This window comes from Castor canadensis, chromosome 5 (genome assembly GCF_047511655.1).
Source record: "Castor canadensis chromosome 5, mCasCan1.hap1v2, whole genome shotgun sequence".
Lineage (NCBI taxonomy): Eukaryota > Metazoa > Chordata > Mammalia > Rodentia > Castoridae > Castor > Castor canadensis.
Window position 1 is genome coordinate 95,624,465 of NC_133390.1, and position 21,352 is coordinate 95,645,816.

Here is a 21,352-nt window from a genome sequence, read left to right on the forward strand (position 1 = left end):
GTGGTAGGATGTCATTGCAATGTAAGCTTCCAGAGAACAAAAAACATGGCCTCTAACACTAGGGCAGGCAGGCATTGTGCCCACAGGCAGCTCTGACCTAGAGAGAAGGGAAAAGTGATGGCTGGAAGTTGGAGACTGGTTAAGACACAACACAGAGACATCCACACCAAAAAGAATGATACTCAACACATAAAGAAAAGCCCTGCTATGACTGTCAAAGTTTCTACTGCATGACAGTACAAGGCCCCAGTAAACATCCTATAAGGACTTCATGATTTTTCCTTCTCAGAATGCCCATAGCCAAAGTTCTTTATAAGATAAAAACAGAAAAAAGAAATTTCATCCATGTCCTTTCAGAGTCATTTGGAATAGAAGACTGCAAGTGGTCATTATGGAAAAGATTTCCTCTTCTGAATCCAAATTTATAAATATTTCACTTTTCATTGAAACTAATTTAATTCCCTAAATTAAATGAGTCCTAAGCTTTTTTTAAGATAACACAATCCTCTTTGCCTTCCTTTTAAAAAGCAGAAAAGGAGACCCTGCCATCACAGGTAGTCTCTACCTATGTGTAAGGGGTGTTGGCTGAGCAGTCATGGTGGTGTAAGTGTGTAGGGGAGCATGTGTGTGCTTGATGGTGGGGAGTAGCAGGCAGGTCAAGAGAGGCACTGGCAAGCTGCTTGGCTGCTTAGCTCAGCGCAGCTCAGGAATCTCAAGAACTGACTGGCATGTAAATTACTATGTCAGTTCCTTCCAGTGAAAGCTTAGACCTGAAAACTCAGGCTTGACATGCTCTTTGGCAGGAAGGATGGCCAGTTAGGAAGATAGTAAGTGGGGCATAGCAGGAAAGGAGATTGAAGTCAACTAAAGGCATTCTTCCTTCCAGACATTCCCCAAAGGGATGTGTCTGGTCCAGGGAGGCCTAGGAGTCCACATCAGAAAGCATATAGCTGTTCTTAAACCATTTTCCCAAGGCCTTCCTTTTCCTCTACTGGGAGGAGCCTTATCTACTGAGACTTGGCAGGGTTACACTATGTGTCCTGGTGTTACAACCATGTTCACACTTACTCCTCTACCTCCCTCTTCTTCCTTTTACTCCTCTCTTGGAGTAACTGAGGAAGAAGACACTTAAAAGGAGAATGCAAAGGGTTTGGGGTAGGGAGCATAATAGGAGTCCACTGGTAAGAGAAAAATGAAAGGAAGGTTTATGTCCCATCCTACTAAGAAGTGCTACATCATTTCCTTTTTTATGTAACTATTCAGAAGAACTTTGCCTCAAAGAAAAGAATGGAAGAAGAGATAGAAGACTTCTTCCTTCAGTTCTGAAGTGAGGAGCATACAATTATGACCATTGCAGATTAATCACATTTTTCTATTTTTAAAAACTTATAATTATGGTTGCAGTGACCCCAGATCCTTCCACTAAGATCTCTTTTTGTCATTGTTTAAAAATTATTTTTGTGACATTTTATATGATTCAATGAAAATTCTTGGCTTAATTAAATTTCTCTAACACTCTCATTACCTAGATATTAGATGAATAGGATTACAATAAACAAAGACATAGGTCTGAAATTAAAAATTCATTTTAAAACAAACATTTTCCAATTTCCTAGTTCTGATAAGTGAAACAAAATTGAAAATTAATGTCACTAGAGTTTTACATTGATAGGATACACATTTTAACTAAAACCATGTTTGTACATAAGTCTAGATAAAATGGTTAAAATTCAGAAAAATCTTTAAAAATGTGAATTGTTTTCTCTACACAAAGCTATAAATGTAGAAATTTAAAAGCATATGGACTAATGCATGTTAATGAAAAATAGTTTAATGATTTCAACATGAAATTCCCCATATTCATGTGGCTCCCAAGCTATTGGTGCTATTTTGGATGGTTCTGGAAAATGTAGCAGGTGAGGCCTAGCTAGAAGAAGAAGGTCACTGAGGGGTGGGTGGTTCCTTCGGTGGGGGTATAATGTCCACTGGCCCCGTCTTGTTTCTGCCTTTTCTTCCTGTCCAACGTGAGGTGAGAAAACTCCTCCACCACATGTTCCCATCACCATGATATTCTGCCCAAACATACAGGGACAAGAGCCATGGACTGAACCATCTGAAATGAAAAGTAAAATAAATAATCTCTCCCCTTATCTTATTTCTGTCAGGTATTTGGTCTCAATGGTGGTAAAACTAACACAAACAAATTAAAGAAATGTCTCAGGAAAGCAGAAAGAATCCATGTCTGTTATAGAGAGAACATTGAGATAAAGGCAGTAATCATGTGACATTTGTGTTTGGGTTTGAACAGGAGCCTTAGCATGCCTATCTAGCAGTCTTGTGGTCATGGACAAGTTATTAAATCCTGATAAGCACTAGTTTTTCAATCTATGAGGTAGGCATAAGGATAGCACAATTTTGACATCATTCTGGGGCTGCAGTTTGTACAAAGCAAGTGTCCTTGGGGTCTCCACCTCAATTTAAATCTATCTGGAACTTAAGAATATGATTTCTGTGAGTTAAATTGTGTCTTCTCAAAATGTGTGTGTTAAGCTTTTAATCTGGTACTTCAGAATATGACTTTATATGGAAACAGGATAGATAACAATGTAATTAGTCAAGATGATGTCATGAGGCTGAGTTTTAATCCAATATAATATATAAGAAAAAGGGGGACAATTTGAACACAGATATATCTACAGGGAGAATGCCAGGTAAAGAGACAAAGAGAAAATGGCTACCTGGAAGTCAAGGAGAGAAGCCTAAAACAGATTTCCCCCCCACAGCCCTCAGAAGGTACTAATCCTACTAACACCTTACTGTCAAACTTGTAATCTTCCAAAACAGTGAGACAAAAAATTTGTCACTTATCCATGCAGGAATTGGTACTTTGTTATGGCAACTCAGCAAACCAGTGCAGAGACAAACTAATATAAGGCCTTATAAATGTCATAAAGATGAGGTCATACTGGATTACAGTGGTCCCTAAATCTAATGACTGCCATTCTTACAAGATGGTTATTGAGTACTCAAGAAAACACAGAGAAGAAAGCCATATGACAATTGAGGCACTGCTGGCAACCACCAGAAGCTAGAAGAGGCAGAGAGTGCTCCTCCAGAGTGTTCAGAAGTATCCAAACCCATTGACTCCTTGATTTTAGACATCTCAGCTCCAGAATTGTGAAAGAATAAGTCTGTTGTTTTAGGCTACACAGTTTATTATGGCAACACTTGCAACTAATGCAGAAAATGTTACAAAAAGTACTCTGTTCACTTATGAAGGGCTATGTGAAGATAAGCCTGGCACAAAAAGGCAAGTGTTCACTCATATGTGCAATCTAAAAGAGTTGATGTCAAGGAAGTTATGAGTAGAATGGTGATGATTTCTAAAAGTCAGGGAGAATTAGAAGGGAAGGAAGGATTGATCAATGGTTACTAGGTTGAAGTTAGAAACAAATCCTATTGCAAAGTAAGATAGCTATATACAATTATATACTGTATATTTCAAAAAGCTAAAAGAAAGAAATCTGAATGTTCCCACCATAAAGAGATAATGTTTGAGGAGACAGATATGTGTAACCTGATTTAAACATGACATAATGAATATGTGTATTGAAACATTGTATTACCCATTAAATGTATATTTTATGATTTTCTGTATCAATTTAAGCATATAAATTTATTAAAAATATTTGTGATTAGAAATCATGCTTCCACATCCAGTCCAGAGTTTAAGATTATCAAACCCAAAATGAATTTGTGTGGTTATTATTAGCAAATTGATAAATGCTACGATTTTTGAAGTTAGTCATGTCCTAAACTGCTTTAGTATGTACTACCATGGGGGTAGGAAGAAGCTGAAGAATAATTCATAGGAGAAATAATAAAGGCCAAACATTCTCAATAAAATTTTCAAAGATAAGTAATACAGAATTCAGCTAAAGCAAAGATTGCATCATAATTTTGTAGTGCCCAGTGTGTTCCAGATGTGAAAAGGATTTATTTTGTAGCATTACTCTTTTTGCTAGTGGTATGTCTTGAATGTTTTCAACTTCAACACCAGTTTCTTTAAGAAAAAAATATTTATTCTCTAGAAAAATTGAGTTGGACACCTACAATGGTCTTTTAATCATCTGCTTCAGGAAACTCTTCTCTGCCTGTCAGGAAACAATGGAACAATTGATGGGGTTCCTTAAAAACTTTACCACCCTTTAGATCTACTGCATTTCAGAGCTTCAACTTAAGCTGTTCAGTTTTCAGAAGACCCAGCCACAACAGTCCACAGCTATTAATTCAAATATGAAGCCAGATCTATGGTTCAATGTGGTTTCCCATTTATTTTAACACTCCAAATGAACCAGATGTAATTATCTCAGTGTGTGGTGATTTTTCTTCTAACAAATGGCCACCAATTTGGTTTTTTATTCAATCTGGAAGCCCAAATAAAACAGATTGTAGTAGTCTGTTTTTGTTGTTTTGTTTTAGTTCCTTCATTTTAAAGTAGTCCTCTCAAAGGAAATGTTGGGGTGGTACTAGTGAGAGGAGGGAGGGTGAAGGAAGATGGTTAAGATGACAGTATATGGTAATGGACTTCATATACCTATATGAGACAGAACTAAGAAACTTCTTGCAATTGCTTTAAGTGGTGTGAGGAGGGGATTAAGGGGGAGAGACAATGGAGACAATGTAAATAATGTACAATATAAGTCTAATCGGAATTGTTACTATGAATCACAACCTTTTATAATAAATATATCCTAATAAAAATTATTTTAAAAAAGTGAAATGGCAGCCAGTTTTGAAACAACAAGAGCAAAAGGAAATAGGGCTAGTTGGCCATCAAAATATTATAAAAGTCTGGGCATGATACTTTGCCTCTTTGGTCTTTCATTTCTAAATCTGCAAAGTAAGGATAAGAAACCTGATGGGATTGTTGTGATAATAAATAGAGTCATATGGCTAAATGCCTAAGAGCTCACCAGTGTTAATTTTATCAGCATTTCCCTTAATATTGCATATCAAACAATTAAAACAGAAAAAAAAACAGATTAGAATGGAATTCCACTACTACTTCCACCCATGCACTCATGTTCATGTAGCCTGCTTAGCAACATATTAAATTATATATTCATACTCTTTAAAACGCAGAACTCCAAATTTCATAGTAAATCTCATTTTTCTCACCTACTCAAGGATATTGTTCCAGAAATTCTACCATATCTCTCATACATCTTTAGTTGTTCCTTTCATACTATATTCAAAAATTCCTATACTTCCTCTACTTTAACATATAGTAACAAAAAAATACTTTGGTTCTGACTATCCCATTTTTTTCCTGCTCCATTTCAGAACAAAACTCCTTAAAATAATTTTTTATGTTCAGCAACTCAAAATCTTCTCCAATTCTCTCTTAGAACCACTCCAAAATATAAGACCACCTCACCAAAAAAAAAAAAAAAATCATTTGAAGAGTGATTACTGTGTCTGATGCATTGATACATTTTCTTACATAACTTCCTGGCCAACAACAATGGCAAAACAAGTTCAGCTCCTATTATGGTTTTGATCTTAAATGTCCCTCAAAGGCCCCTGTGCTAAAGACTTGGTCAGCAGGCTGTGGTGCTATTGGCAGGTGATAGAAACTTTAGGAGATGGGGTTTATTGGAAGGAGAGGCATAATCTTGAAGGAAATATTGGAATCCTGGCCCCTTTCTCTCTATTTGTTACCTAGCCACACAACTTCCACCATGAAGTATTGCTTTAGCATGGCCCAAAAGTAATGGAGCCAAGGAACCACTGACTGAAACCATGAGCCAAAATAAACCTTTCCTGCTTATAAGTTGCTTATTTGGGGTACTTATTATAGCAACAGAAAGTTTATTAACATACTGCCCATCTGACATGTAAATTATATTTCAGTCTCTATTGCCTTCTCATCTCTTCTTTCCAACTAGTTAATATTGGAAGATTCCCATCAACAGGTCCTTGGCAAAATTTTGGTTCCCTATTTTCATTGGCTTCTTTTTATTCTCACTCAAGTTCATAATTTTAAAATCTTCTCTACCACAGTGACTCACAAATTTATATCTGTACCTACACACCTATTTCCTAAATTTGGTTCAGGAAGAAAGTTCAGGAGACTGCCTTATACAGATGTTCAGGCATCTTAGCTGAACAGTAAAAAAAAAAAAAAAACAAAAAATGAAACACTGGGTTAACTAAGTCTGCAGGTTTCAGAAATAAAAATTAATTCTGTATTCATTTCAGAAAAACTCTGCAAATAATTGTCAAAGTGTCGGAAGAATGCAAAACTGTACACTATAGAGTATTAGGAGCAAATCAATTTGTGGATTTTTTGGGTCCCTTGTTTCTCTTTTTCATGTTTACTGCCTAATATTTGACCATTTTACTGTTTGTTAGCAAGTCTCACAAGAGTGAAACCTGTGCTCAAAGGACTTTGAGCACATGATAAAAGCAAGAGCACACAAGGAAGGGGTGAGGATAGGTAAGACACCTAAAAAACTAGCTAGCATTTGTTGCCCTTAACGCAGAGAAACTAAAGCAGATACCTTAAAAGCAACTGAGGCCAATAGGAAAAGGGGAACAGGTACTAGAGAAAAGATTAGATCAAAAAGAATTAACCTAGAAGGTAACACCCACGCATAGGAAATCAATGTGAGTCAATGCCCTGTATAGCTATCCTTATCTCAACCAGCAAAAACCCTTGTTCCTTCCTGTTATTGCTTATACTCTCTCAACAAAATTAGAAATAAGGGCAAAATAGTTTCTGCTGGGTATTGTGGGGGGAGAGGAAGGGGGTGGAGTGAGTGGTAAGGGATGGGGTGGGGGCAGGGGGGAGAAATGAACCAAGCCTTGTATGCACATATGAATAATAAAAGAAAAAGGAAAAAAAAAGAAAGTGAAACCTGGACAAACAAAAGGAAACTAGCAAGTTGAAACTGCTCCTTAATAGCAGCCAGGAGGAATACACATGTGGTTTTAATCTAGACAGTGAGAAACATTTGTACTATTGAAAGTATTCACTAAAATGGGTTCTGAGCATGTTTTTGGAAGTAAGGTGCCAATATTGGCTTAACCCAATTCAAATAAGCTGAGCTTTGAATCTTTCTAAAATTTTGTCAACTGATAGAACAAAAAGAACTCAGAATATATCTGAATATGAAGGGGGGAAGAGAGGGAAGGAGAGAGGAGGAGACAAGAGAAGAGTAGAGAGGGAAAGAGAGAGGGAGGGAAAAAGAGATAGAAGGAGGGAGGGAGGGAGGAAGGAAGAGATGATGGAGGAAGAGGAGAGATCCCTGAGTTTGCTATAATATAATCTATAGGAGGTAATTTAGCATTATGGAAATCTGTCTAATATAGACAGGAACTAAGGCCATAGCTGACACTAGGGTAAAATAAGTTCTTAGAACCAACTTGCTTTTTTGTAAAATATATAGTAATATACTTTTCTCATAAGGTTGTTGTGATAATTAGATGGATAAGTCATGCAAAACACTAATATATAAAGCAAATTCCAGTTTCCATCTCAGTATCTGCTCTTTTGTCTAAGAATTAATAGCCATCTCGCTTTAAGCATTCATTCTTCTTTTCATCTTTGCAAAAATAAAACTGAAGAACTATCCAGAAGGTAACTAATGTATGGCTAAAACTATCATGGGAAATATAAAAAGACAGATTAAAATGTGCAACTGGGACCTTGCTTAAAATGAGAGGCAGTCTATTGATAAAAAATTTGCATCTCTTTTTCAAATGCACAGGAAAATATTATGAAAGCTCTATTTAAAAATTATAACATGGCATCTCTTGGAGGAAGGAGAATGTTTTCTTTCATACAGACTGGAATGCAAAAAATGTGTTGTTCTTTGAAAAGTTACTTGAATGTAAGTTTGATGGGAAGAGGATTCTTTGTCTGCCTCATTCATTGCCTACTCCCTTGAATTCTACATGGCTTATAATTGGCAATTAGGAAATAGTTCTGAATGAGTACAGTGTGCACAGACTATGGTGTACTTGGCACAGGAACAGGGGTCCATCTGCTTCTGCAAATGACTATACACACTCTAATAAAAGGTAAATAATGACAAGCCAGAATTTTAACATGTAGACAAAGGACAACACAACTGTTCTTATAGTTTCTGAACCACTATTTATAAACCTTTGGAATTCTGCTGAGGAACTGATAGTCCATATGCAGCATATATTAGTATATGCATAAGTAAATATGAAATAACAAATACTTTCTTGAACCAGGATGATAATGATTTTTTGAAGTGGCCAAAATATACCCTTCATGGTAGAGAAGGGAAAAAAGTAAAAGATTAAAAGATTTGGGGAAATTTTCTACTACTCTCCTTAACAGCCAAGTTCTAAACTTTAGTCTTTATTTGAAAATAATACTTGTATAGAAAATTACACTTATTAAATATAATTGAATTATGAATGTAATTAAAATATTTGTTCTTAAGACTTTAGGATAGTACAAGAACACCTAACAAGTGAACATTAGTTAATAGGATATGTTAAATTCCCAAGCAAAATAAATTTTAAAAATACTTAACTAGTAATACATAAAAAGCACAATTGTGCTGTAAAGAATCAAGTAGGCATCTATACATGTTGTCCCAGTCTAATTATAAGTTAATTCAGAGTTTGCCAAGGTAAACAGCACAGCCTAGACATTTCTTTTCCAGTTCTCTTATAAAGCAAATGAAGCTACAATCCAAAGAGTAATGAAAAATAAATTTCTAATAAATCTTTTTCTTTCTCAAAATTGTATGAGAAAAAAAGGTCACTTTCTTACTATCTTACCTTTTGGTGCCCTTATCTTTTTCTTTATCATACACATTTTTATGTATTATGCTGGATTTATGCATTCTTCAATAGCATCTTTATTTATGACTTTGTGAATCAACAGCTTTGTGATAGGAGGCAAAGTCACTTAGCTAATTACACATGCTTGATAAGCTGCATAATAATAACCACTGCAGTATTGTACATTAGGTGAAGGCATGTAAATTACTGCAGTTCTTCTCATTTAGGGAAAAACAAGAGACTATCTTTTAGTTATTTAAAATACCCTTTTCACCTCCATATCCATCTTCTTAAGTATATTGTGCATTTAACTCAAACTGTGGCATTACGTTTTTTAAAACTGAAAGTTGAATTCCATTCTACCAGTATTACAAAGACATGAACAAAATCAAAAGAAAAGAGAACTTAATGCAAATACTTTTGATCCACAGTAGAGAATTTTGCTATATGAAGTTTCTTCTATATAATGCAATCCCATAAAACAAAACAGTTTAGACACCTACTGCCCCACAAGGATACTGTGATGAAATCTAACTTGGTCCAGCCAGGACATTAGAAGTATATATAGAGATAGAATGTGCAGCACTAGAATATTAATATGACTTCTGTAAGAAGATAGAAAATTCTACAAAGTTATGAATAAGGTCAAAATAACACTTAGATGATTTATGGCTGTAGAAAATCATACTCTCCTATGAGTGATTTACTGACTGTCATATAAAGATGGAGTATGGACAAGCTACATTCAGACACCAGTGTCTACATTTGCTCAATCTGGCTAGAGGATGATTTGAAGGTTGATTTAACTGTAGCTTCTGAATCATGTTTGTCCCTCTGTTTTAAATTGTTTAACATACATATAAAATGTTTAAGCAATTTTGAGACTGAATATTAGCATAAAACATTAAAAAACTCACTCTATACTGAAAGAGTAGCTAAATAATAAACATTTTCTAAAAAAAACTTATGGAACTGGAAAAAAATACCATTATCTAATAATCTCAATTGCCTAATACCAATGGCAAATTTACCCTTATGATAAGAAAGTTCATAAGGTGTTCAAAAGGAGCCAAGATTAAACAAACAATAAACGAAGTTTGTGACTGAACTGATCAATTTGAAGACAAACACAAGTCTGTATTTGTACAGAAAGAGTTCAGAGATCAAAACTGACCAGCTGGTAAGGCAATATTGTTTGGGATCCACGCAGGCAACCTAATAGCCTAAGTGTTTTTTTCTCTATAAGCAGACCTAAAGCAGAGATTCAAGTCCTGCTGATTGTGCCAGCACCAGAACACAAGGCACTACCAATAAGCTTCACCAATGTTACCTACTCAGCTAGAGCATTTCTTACCTATCTTTCTGTTCCTTGACAAATGTCATCAAATTTACAAATGTCACCTAACCATTCACTCCCCAGCATCAGCAAATCATCCTGAGGGAGAGTATCTTGTTCTTCCTTTGTGAGCTTTTAACCCATTTTTTTATTTTCACTTTTATACATACCTCCTTTTCTACATATTTTCTTGCCGGGTTTTCTGGCACATTCCTTGGATATTCTTTTTACTGAAAAATGAATAGAAGACTAGAAAATAACATGGCGCTCCGTCACAGACCGCTGGCACATGCAACAGCACTATCTAACTCAAACACACTCCTGCATTTACTGAGCACAAAAGACCCCCAATTTGTTGAGCCTGCCACATGCAATGAGGAAATGTTGATGCATCTTCTCAGAAGTCATTTGGTAGGAAATGGAAATTAGGAGTCCATTTCTACCTATATATACGTGCTGTGGAAGAAAGAAAATAAGTAGGCACAGGAAAAAATAAGAACAGATACACTGACACACATAAACAAAAAGAGCAACATGCAAGCATGTAAAATATGTCTACATGCCAACAGGAAAAGCCATGCTTACTACCAGTACACATGGATTAATACTGTTAGAATTTAGAATAGAAAAAATAAATATATCTCCCTGTTTTTCCTGCAATAAACTCACCATCCTCAGTTGGGACATATATGTTTAAATATAGGCAGTCTTCACTCTGGTCTTGTACATATGATGAAACCACATCCAAGTTATTAGTAAACCACACAGGAAGCATGACTTCTGGCAATCTGCCATCAATGATATTCTGGGGACATACAGGAGCAAATTGAGTGGCATTCCTGATATCTGACCAGGGAGATGGTGGTTCTGGAGGCTGAAAACGATGTTCTCCAGTTGGTGGGGCTGCATATGGAACCCCAAGAAACTGAATAACAGGCCCCAAAATTTCATTATTGAGTTCTTTCTTAATTCCTCTGATCTTGCCGAAGTTGGTAGTCACCAGTGGGTCCAGGTCATCCAATTTTTGTGAGAGCACATGAGCAGTCTGAAGCAAACATCCCAACAGACAGAGAGTCAATGAGGCACCCAATCCCCTGTGTACCAAGCATGCCATCATGGCTCTCCAAACATAATTTGACCACATGCATCTGGGCAGTGCCATGATCCCACATTAGTTGTCTAGTTGTCCGGTTACAATGAGGCAAATGTGTTTATATCCACTTGAGAAAGGCTATATAATGGTGAATTAGGCCTCCGATTTCTCGAAGGTGAGCTTGTCAAGAAAAGCTCAGAGCATTCTTCGTGCAGCAAGTATCTCCCATTGATTTCACACGTAGTGAAGCAGCATCTTCAATCATCACTATTTATCAGACCATATCTTATTGACCATTCTGTTTTCCATAGTAGCACTGTGGTGAGAGTGGCCATTGACTGTAGATTTCCCTCTTATAAATCAAATCCAGTTAGCTGTGGGTCTATATCCTAGAGAAAATGAAAATAAATCATTAATATGAACAAGCTAAAATAGACAGAGTGATAACTAGATGTTTTACAAGATACAAAAATATATTAATAGAGGCTAGAGCCAAGTATTTTGAATACTACCATGGGAAAATTATGGTTTGATGTGAGATGACAGGTGAAATAACTGATTATTAGATTATTAAAAAACTTTCCTGCTGTCTTTACATATACTTAAGTAGAAGCAGGCCTTGTCAAAACGTACAGTTTCAGGAGCATTTCACAGTTAAGTATTTTTTTAAATACTGAAGGTTATGTGTGGAATTTCTCCTTTATTGATGGTTCAGTCTCTTCAAGGAACTGCAGAATTAATCAACACTCATATTCAGAACTAGAATCCAATAATAGAAAATCTTTTCTTAAAAATAGTAGTGCATAACTGGAATATCAGCTCTGTAAGAATGATTATATATATTGAAAAACAAATTTTAAAAAGGTGGTTCCCAACCCCTGGCATATAAGAAAAGCAAAGGTAATAGCAGAGCAAGAAAACTAAAGTGAGTTATGATTTAAATAAATAATCAGTTATGATTATTTAAATACAACTTCCTCATAAGGTCAAGTTCCTTGCTGTCTCTCAAAAGTTTGTAGGAAACATTGACCCTATATGCACTACCTTAAATTTATGCTGAAGAATTTAAGAGAAAGTGGCTCTAGGCACAGTATGAAAAAGAGAAAGAAATTGCCATCATTTTTGGCAGAAGGATGTTAGTTTATCATATAGTTATATATTTTAGTTTGCAATAAATTTGCAATGTGTAAATGAATTTCTGAGACAAACTCAATGTATTTTAAATTACAAAATTTTTTCTCACTGTCTGCTAAAGATCAAAGGAAGAATACAAAACAGTGTGATAATTTAAAAGATCATACCTAATCATGCCATCTCGCATATTAACACTAATCAAACATCTAATACTAGTTACCCAGTTCTACTTAAAATGCATCAGAATGAGCTGTAGCATTCAGTGCAGTGCAATTCACAAGGCATTCTTATACTAACTGACAAATAGTGTGCCGCTCAGAAAATTTGTCTTTTCTTGTCCAAGCAACCCTTTAAAGTGCTTACTTTGAAAATAATAGTGTTGATTTGTGTTAGAGATGGTTCTGTCCTGTCATATTATAGGAAGATTCGTGAAGAAGTGCTGGTTTGGCAGTGAGACTGCCCTGACTTTGTGTTATTTAAAAGGAGATTGTAAAAACTATATAGGGCAGCAGGAGATTTGGTTCTGGCTGGTGTTCCTTTAGCTCTGAACAATCCATCCCAGAAGGAAATAAGGAGATAAATGTCTTGCTTCAAGAGCACTTTCAGTCTGTGTTAATTCTTATGCTTGTGCTCCGAAAGCACATTAACATACAAAAGACAAGCTAAGGTCTCTCCTCCTCAAATCAGGAAGCCCAGAATGACAGAAGGCTCAGCTACAAAAACCTACTCTGTATAGCATGCCTATTCTTCTGCACAATCCTGGCGACCCAAAGCAGGATTGAGTCTTTTCTGTTTACCTTTTGATGTTTAAAAAGCACCATTTTGACGACTAAAATAGGGTAACTGGAGTGAGGCCTGGAAAGCGTCCATCACAATTTTTTATTCAGTCTAATTTTCAAGTACAGTGATTTCCAAAAGTTCTTCACACAATTGATATCTCATTAATAATAAGTAACACTTGTTTGATCATCAAAAAAGTAACACTTCTGTATGTGCTCACACAAAGAGACTTTTTTGTTTCTCACTAATGTTCTATTCTTAACCCAAATTGGAGAGGATTAGAATACTGTCTGACCTGGTCAATTTTCAAGTTTTAATGTGTGTAGCTCATGAAGTTACCAAAATACCTTATCTAACATGGATGTACATATGGAGAACTATAGTATTAACCAAAAAATATTATCTAGAAGTCATTATTATAATAATAACAACCATGCAAGTCTAATGCAAAAATACATCTCACTTAAATTATTGAAAATTTTAAAGGAGTCTAAAGACTCACATTTGCTGACAGGCCACCCTCTTCACCCATCTAGTGATGCTTCCTAAGTCTATGTCAAATACTTAGCTTAATACACTTACATTTCATTGACATCTAAAAAATGATTCCACAGTTGTCCCCTGTTCACTCATGAGAAGTTGATATTCAGAGGTAAGATATTCAGGCCAATGCCTCTCAGCCAATCGACAGCAGGCTCAGAAGCCCACTGTCATTGAATTTAAAGACCATCTACCTGGCCATTTCATGTCCCTAAGTTCAGTTATCCCTTTGATAAAATAATTGATCCTAATGTATTTAAAATTGAATTAAAAATTGTTTTAGACATTTTGTGTACCTTTACAATATAGAGTCTAGTAAGTACTCTGATAATTTTATAAAAACAGAATTTTAAATGACCTACCCTATTATTCTTGGAGGTCTAGATTTCATTTTGCTATATTTTTTACCCTTTTTACTCTACACTGAATGTAGTGATATCTACATTTACATAAGATCATGTTAAAACAATGATTTGTATAATGACAGAGTTACATACTAGTAAACCTACAAAAAGGTCTCTCAAATTTATTCAGCCTGAATGCTCATTAATATGTACTGATAAATGAAACATGAAATATTCAGAAATTAAAATTTTATATGAAATTGAAAATAAAGGATATATAATTAAAATATCAACAGAGACAAATCTTACAATATTTGAACAAAATAATTTGCCAAAGATTGGTAAAATATTATTTAAATTAAGGCTAAAGTACACAAAATAAAACTACTTATCATTCCCAAGGTACATAAATATGTAGTAACAGGAGAGTTTTCAACTGTGAGTAATGGGGGAAAAGAATGAAATTAATTCTAGCAATTAATTAATTGGAACCTAAGATGGAGAACCTGTGGTGAAGCTTTCCAAGGCCCTCAATTATTACAGCAAGTTTGACAAATTCTTAGTATTTGATAATGTTAGGTGATGCACACACATACATATGTACATACATACATCTTTATTATGAATTCTCTGTATATTTTAAATATTCTGAAATACATACATTAAAGCAATGCAGTCAGAGAACTCCTCAGCACCAGAGCAGGCAAGCCACAGATTCCCAACAGATAGTTTAACAGCCCACACATCTCCCCTCTGACCTCCCAGTGGAACCACTAATTCATAAATTCTTCTACTATCCATCTCCATGAGGCAAAGTGTGTATGTTCCCATTAAAACAATAAAACAAATAATAAATAATATATAAAGGAGCATCACAAATGGTAATATACTATCTGACTTGTAATTAAGTCATTAAAATAACTGGTCCCTCCACAAGTTTGTTCCTTGGTGACTCAGATTTAAAAACAAAATAGATCTGTTTGGGACATTAGGTATTTCTAGAGTTAACCATATTCATCCAATCTTCACTTACTCAATAAATATTTACTGGGAATTTACCATGTAATCTAATGCGTTAAATGTTATAAAATATTTGAAGATAAACACAATCTACTCATTCTCAAGCAGTATGAAATCTTATAAGAGGATAAGTTACATAAAAATGGCTTTAATGCAGGATTGAATGTGACATGTGTTCAATAAATACATGATGAATGGGAGTGACACAATAGGAAGTATCTAACTTCTAATTTAACAGAGACTTTATAGGTCTTTAAAAAATATATCTAGTTATTCTCTATCTCGCTTTGTTTTAGTGTTTGTTTTATTATTGAACCTAATTCTCCCTTACTGAATTTCCAAGGACTTTGCACAGGTATGTTTAATATATTTATATCAATCATAAAATCTATATAGAAATCCTTTACATACTGCAAGCTTGGGAAAATCTCAGTTATCTGGATTGACTGCAGGCTTACTTCCAGAGACAACTGGAGCTTAATGGTGATTCTTAGTCAATGCTATTTATTGTGTAGTTGATCCTTGTTATTCACAGTAGATATGTATGTACAGAGTCATCATTAAACTGACTTAGGGAACACAGATCCACTCCTCTAAGGAAAAACATGCGTGTGTGGGCGTGTATGTGTGTGTGTGTGAGTATATATACTCACATGTATATATAGTAGATAGCTCACATAGATTTTAGAATATAAAATTAAACCTTTAAAACAACACATCCTACTTAATTCTATTTTCTTTATTTTACAAAAGAAAGAAACATGGCTCAGAAGTGTTAGGTGGACAAGTGCCAGTGGCTCACCCCAGTAATCTTAGCTACCTTGGAGGCAGAGATCAGGAGGATGGCACCAACTAGGCAAAAATCAAGACCCTATCTCAAAAACTACTCAACACAATAAAAGAAAAGGGTTGACAGAGTACTTCAAGTGGTAAAGCATTTGGCTAGCAAGCATGAGGCCCTGAGTTCAAACCCCAATACTGACCCCCCAAAAAACCCAGAAATGTTAAGTGCCTGAACACCACTCCACTAACAGGTGCCAGAGTTGGCATTCAAGCCTCCCTCTAACTATTCCTAGAGCAGAGTTCTTCTCCCTGCACTGTGCTACCTTTACCACCTCCTTCCTTGTCCTTAGGGTTGACACAAGAATGCAGAGCATAGCCTTGCTTAACCTTAGCTAGAAATGTGCTCTTTGGGAAACTAAGTGCTTGCTGCTTTGCTCATTTCTGTGGAATGACTGAGAAAACTGTGAGTTTTGATTTTAGTTCTAGAAACAAATTTTATCAAATAGGAAAATTTTCAAATATAGACAGGGGGAATAATGAGGATCAATTGTTATAATGAAAGATGAATAATTATTTTACCTGTGAAGTGTGTGCATTGTTAGATATTAGACCACACTGGCTTGTCAACAGTGCTTAGTAACAATAATTAGGTTTGGTAACAATAATTTAACAAATAATCTAATTCAATAATAACTGTTTCAGAGGGGTGTGGTGGTTTTCCATAGCCAAGTCTGTCCATGTAGCTAGAATATGCCTATTTGACCAGCTGTCCATGGGACAAGCCGAGAGGTAACGTATTTTGGCTTCCCATGTCAAGAAGTTTCACATGCACAACAGAGACAAAGGATACCTTGCTTGATCCAGCAATGGAAGAACAAAGACGCCTGAATCTGAAATTTTCTGTTTATTTCTTATTTCTTTTGCTGTTTTTGCACTGTATTCTTTGCCTATAATAAAGATGTCGAATGAGCATAAACTGAGTTCTTTTTTTAATCATTATTATATTGGGAGTACAATGTGACATTTACAAAAGTTCTTGCAATATACCATAGTTGAAATCACCCCCTCCATTATTCTCCTTTATCCTCCCTTCTCCCATGACTGAAACAGTTTCAACAGGTCTCATTTTTCCATTTACACACATGTGTACATAATATTTCTACCATATTCACCTTCCTACATCCTCTTCCACTGGTACCAACCCCTAGACAGTACATGTCTGCCTTCCTGTTCTGTTTTTGTAAAAAAACATTGTGTTTCACTATGACATTTTCAAGTATATATATATATATATATATTATAACCCAAATTGGTTCATCCCCTCTATTCTTCTCTTCTGTGTTAGTCTCCTTCTTATGGTGATTTCAATGGGCTTAAAAACTCTATATTCATTCTTGTATAAACTGAGTTCTTTATCAAGTGAACTCTTACAGTAACTAATGCTTAGATAGATTACATAGTAAGTACTTTAAAAATGGATGTCTAAACAAATAAATGCAATTATCTAAAGTGTTGTTTGCCTTTAAAGGGAGAGACAAGTCTACCTCTCACTAGTAGATAAGGAAAAAGTTCATGAAGTAGATGTATTCGAGATGAACCTTATAATTTGGGCGAACATTGATGGTTACAGAGGGATCCTCAGAAAACAGTACATTCCAGGGATAATGAGAAGAATGTGGAGTGGATACTGTGGTGCTTTCACTCCCTGGGGGGAGTCCATGCCAGAGCACAACAGCCCAGCTTTGTGTCATTGCAGGACAACTCTGAGAGTCCATTCTAGATGCAAAGGTCCTGAGGAAATGGACAGGAGAAGCTGACTGAGGATCTTCCACTCCCACACTGCTGGTCCTCCCAATGGCATAACTCAATAAGCTTGTTGCAGACAACATGGTTTTTCAAAGACTTGACACCCCCTACCCCCAACACACACACCAAAGAAACTTGATATATGACAGGAAGGAAAGCAAATGTCTTGTTTGAGGAGGACACAGTGTAGTTTGGCCAGCAGAGAGTGTAAATGAGAATGAGTGTTGGATGAGATTGGAAAGGCAGGCTAGAGCCAAATCAAGCAAGGCCTTCATTGATAGGCTAACATGTTAGGATTATATTCACTGATGATAAAAGCCATTAAACATCCTTATCAGGAGAAGAGCATTACGGAGTGTATTCACAGGAAAATTAAACTGGCAATATTCTGAAGCAAGAATCTCCAAAGCAGCAGGTCCATACACCTCCCAAAAATGATCAAATGAATAAGAGAAATAAATACTTGAAGAGTTATCATAAAGACTTTCTTTTTATGATAAAAGCTTTGAAAACATGTTTATATGATTTAACAGCAGCATCTTTACATGGTTATGTGACACATAAAGCACCTGAAGAGATCTTTGGAAAGTAGATGGTTCTATATTGTCTGAAGTGGAACTTTGCTTGTATATTCATTTTCCACTGTGCAGTAGTGCACTGTAGTTTATTTCACTGGATACAGTTATATATTTTTGTCAAGCTTTAATTAAAGTATCCTTTGCAAAATGGACTACTGGATTAAGTTTTTCACCACAAGATAGATATAGAGTAAAGGAAATAATAGCAATACCATCAGAAATAAAGAACAAGAAAAAGGCAGAAATAAAACCTTTCTTACCCTACTTTACTACAAGCTCTTCTTCAGCTATATTACAATGTTAAAAACAATTAATATCCAATAGGATACAATAATAAGTTACAAAAAATTGAAAACATCAGGCAGATAAATTGAAATATGGATTTATGTCCATTTCCTTAGCTGTGAATGTTAGCTGGGAATCTCTGCACCTTGATATATTAATGAATGATGGAATGATGCCATTCCATGTACATATACTTTATAATTTTTAAGGTTTGCTTTTCAAAAACCACAAATTGTATTATTACAAAGTTATGAGAACTACAGCCTTATGAATGAACTGGTGTGGGGAAAAAGCAGAAACAATCTTACTTCATTTTCTGTTTGAAGCATCAGATGGATCCATCTAAATTCTATAAAAAAGACAAATGATATTACAGATTACCAATTACTTGTTAAGCTCTGTCCAAACCCTCTAAGTGTTTCATGTCATTCCGTCCTCACAACAGACTTATAAGAGAAGTAGCCTTATTTGAGATGAGGAAAATGACTCTTTAGTTGGTTAGATAACTCACAGGAGGCCACAAATCCAGGAAAAGGCAGATTTAAGAAATAAATCCAGGACTGGCTATCTCCAAACATATGCCCTGAACAGTTATGATACAGGACATTTTGCTTTGCACCCCATTGAGATCAATTCAATGGAGCCATATGCTCATTGATGTTGAGAATTTGAGGAGAGTGGAACACACAGGACTTCAACAGGAGGGAAATAAAAAACGCTGCTGATCGGCATGCTGGGGTTAATTAATAGGCATAATTTGCAGCAGCTCCAAGCAGTGTGATACTGGAACTTTTTCCAACAACATTCTATAGCCTGGAGCAGAAAGTAAGTGATAAAAGTCAGGGTTAGGGATAAATGATACAAAAATGGTAGAATTATAAGGGCAAAGGTTATGAGAAAGGACAATTCTAGTATTAGATGGATCAACTATATCTGAATGTGGAGATGAGCAGCAAGAAGGTACAAAGGGTATACTCTGAGATGGGAATATCAAAGTTCAAGACCTTTATTATGTACAAGTTCAAGGGATGCCATGGCCAATGATGTGACCATATAAGCATGTAGCTATTGAGAACTGATGTGGTGACAAGTATATTCTTCTACGACCAGCATTAGGTAATAACTGGAATAATGGCAAGCAGTGAATGAGCATGTACTGGAACTAAACAAGGAACTAACTGTATTATCTCATTTAATTGTCTCTAAGTACCTAGAGGTAGTGATCATTATCATCTCCTTGAAACATATAATTAAATTAAACTCAGAAACACAAAGTTGCTGAAACTCTTCAATAAAACAAGAGCATAGTGTATAGATGCAGCCAGCTCTAGCCAATAGAAGGAGATAAGGAGGAAGAATTAACAGGCTTTGAAGATAAACCTTGCCTCCTTCTAGGTTTTGCTCCTAGGAGAAAGGAGTGGGCAGCCCTCACTTTTTTCCCAGAGTTATATCCCATACTTCCTTCCTCTGCAGAAAACTTAAGTGCTTCTATTTGCTCCCTTTTCCCTTAGGGAAAATGTCCTCCACTCTAAATGTACTACTCCACCAATGTGAGAAAACCACAATGAAAATCTGATGTTAAAGAAAGAAAGCAAACTAAAACTTGACAGTAACAGGACAATTTACCACTAAAATATTTTAAAGGATAACAGAGAATGGAGTGCATGTACATGGCAGAGTTTATACTTGGTAGCAAATTATCTTTGTGAATAAACAAGGGGCAGGAAGCTAGCATGCACAGGGAGCAGTGCTCATTGAATTGGGCCCACCTTGTTCACTAAGATTTTCCCTTTGCAGAATACTCTCTGCCCCCCTCCACCTCGCATCAATCTCTGCCTCCAGGAACCCAAGCTAGAAGCCCTGGCCCTCAAGCCCTGAGTCAAAGATCAGTACTTTTTTCCCTGATCTTGCCAGCCATGAAAACTGCTTCCTTCCCTCAAATGTCAAAGCCTTTATTATCTTAAGTGTAGCTAAAACCCACTGTACTTTTAAAAACTTTTATCCTTTGGTGGTATTAGGGATTGACATAGGGTCTTATATACCACTTGAGCCTTGTCCTTATCCCTTTTATTGCTTGAGGTATAATTGAGATAGGGTCTCTTATTTTTGTTACCTGTCGGGCTCCTATTTATGCTTCTCTTGTAGCTGGGATGGCAGGTGCTTGCCACCAAGCCCAGCTTTTTATTAGTTGAGGTAGGGAGTCTCACTCACTTTTTGCCTGGGCTGACTGCAATCCTTCTATCTCTGCCTCCTGATCACACAGGAATTGGTAATCTCAGTTTCTATCTTCAGTCTTATGTTTGGCAAATACTTAATGCCAGGCCTTGGAGAGGCAACATGAACAAGTTAGAAACAGTGCTGATTTTTGTGGCAACTAAGATTCAATGGCGAAGACAAACTTTATGTGAACCAATCACACAAATTAACTATTTAGTTGGAAATGCTGTACCATAAAGGATGATAATGCAGGTTGTTCTGAAGGGAGATTTAAAAGTCTGGATTGGGAAGGATGATCTTCCTGAGGCAGTGATCTGTAAACTGATCTCTGAGGGATGAGTAAGAGTTGGCAAGTAAAGACCAAGGAATAAAATACATCAGACAATGGAACCGGACACCAAAGTGCTGTGAAGTATGGGGCTTTCCAAAGGGAGCAGTGTGACTTGAGAGAATGGTAAAAAGGAGAAAGAGATGACAATTCAACAATTTGTAGGTCATTTTAGGGGTATTACATGTTATCCCAAATATGATGAAAATTAAGTATAATCACAAAATGGCATGATAAGATTAGCCTTACTCTTTCAGAATTAAGGCCATGCCTTTTGAA

At 35.9% G+C, this 21,352-nt stretch overlaps 1 protein-coding gene across 15 annotated transcripts in view; it reads right to left on the reverse strand.

The window, feature by feature from the left end:
* Nucleotides 1-21,352, reverse strand: part of Nlgn1 (neuroligin 1) — an 841,293-nt gene that overhangs the window by 650,941 nt on the left and 169,000 nt on the right. For 11 of the 15 annotated variants that reach the window (XM_074073748.1, XM_074073745.1, XM_074073747.1 and 8 more), the window contains 2 exons: nucleotides 10,835-11,647; nucleotides 10,336-10,395 (listed from right to left, as the gene is read on the reverse strand). In XM_074073748.1, the coding sequence (XP_073929849.1) occupies nucleotides 10,336-10,395; nucleotides 10,835-11,327 (553 nt within the window). In that variant the 5' untranslated portion in view covers nucleotides 11,328-11,647. The remainder of the gene's footprint in view (nucleotides 1-10,335; nucleotides 10,396-10,834; nucleotides 11,648-21,352) is intronic. The other 4 variants (XM_074073756.1, XM_074073753.1, XM_074073758.1 and 1 more) reach the window with 1 other exon arrangement.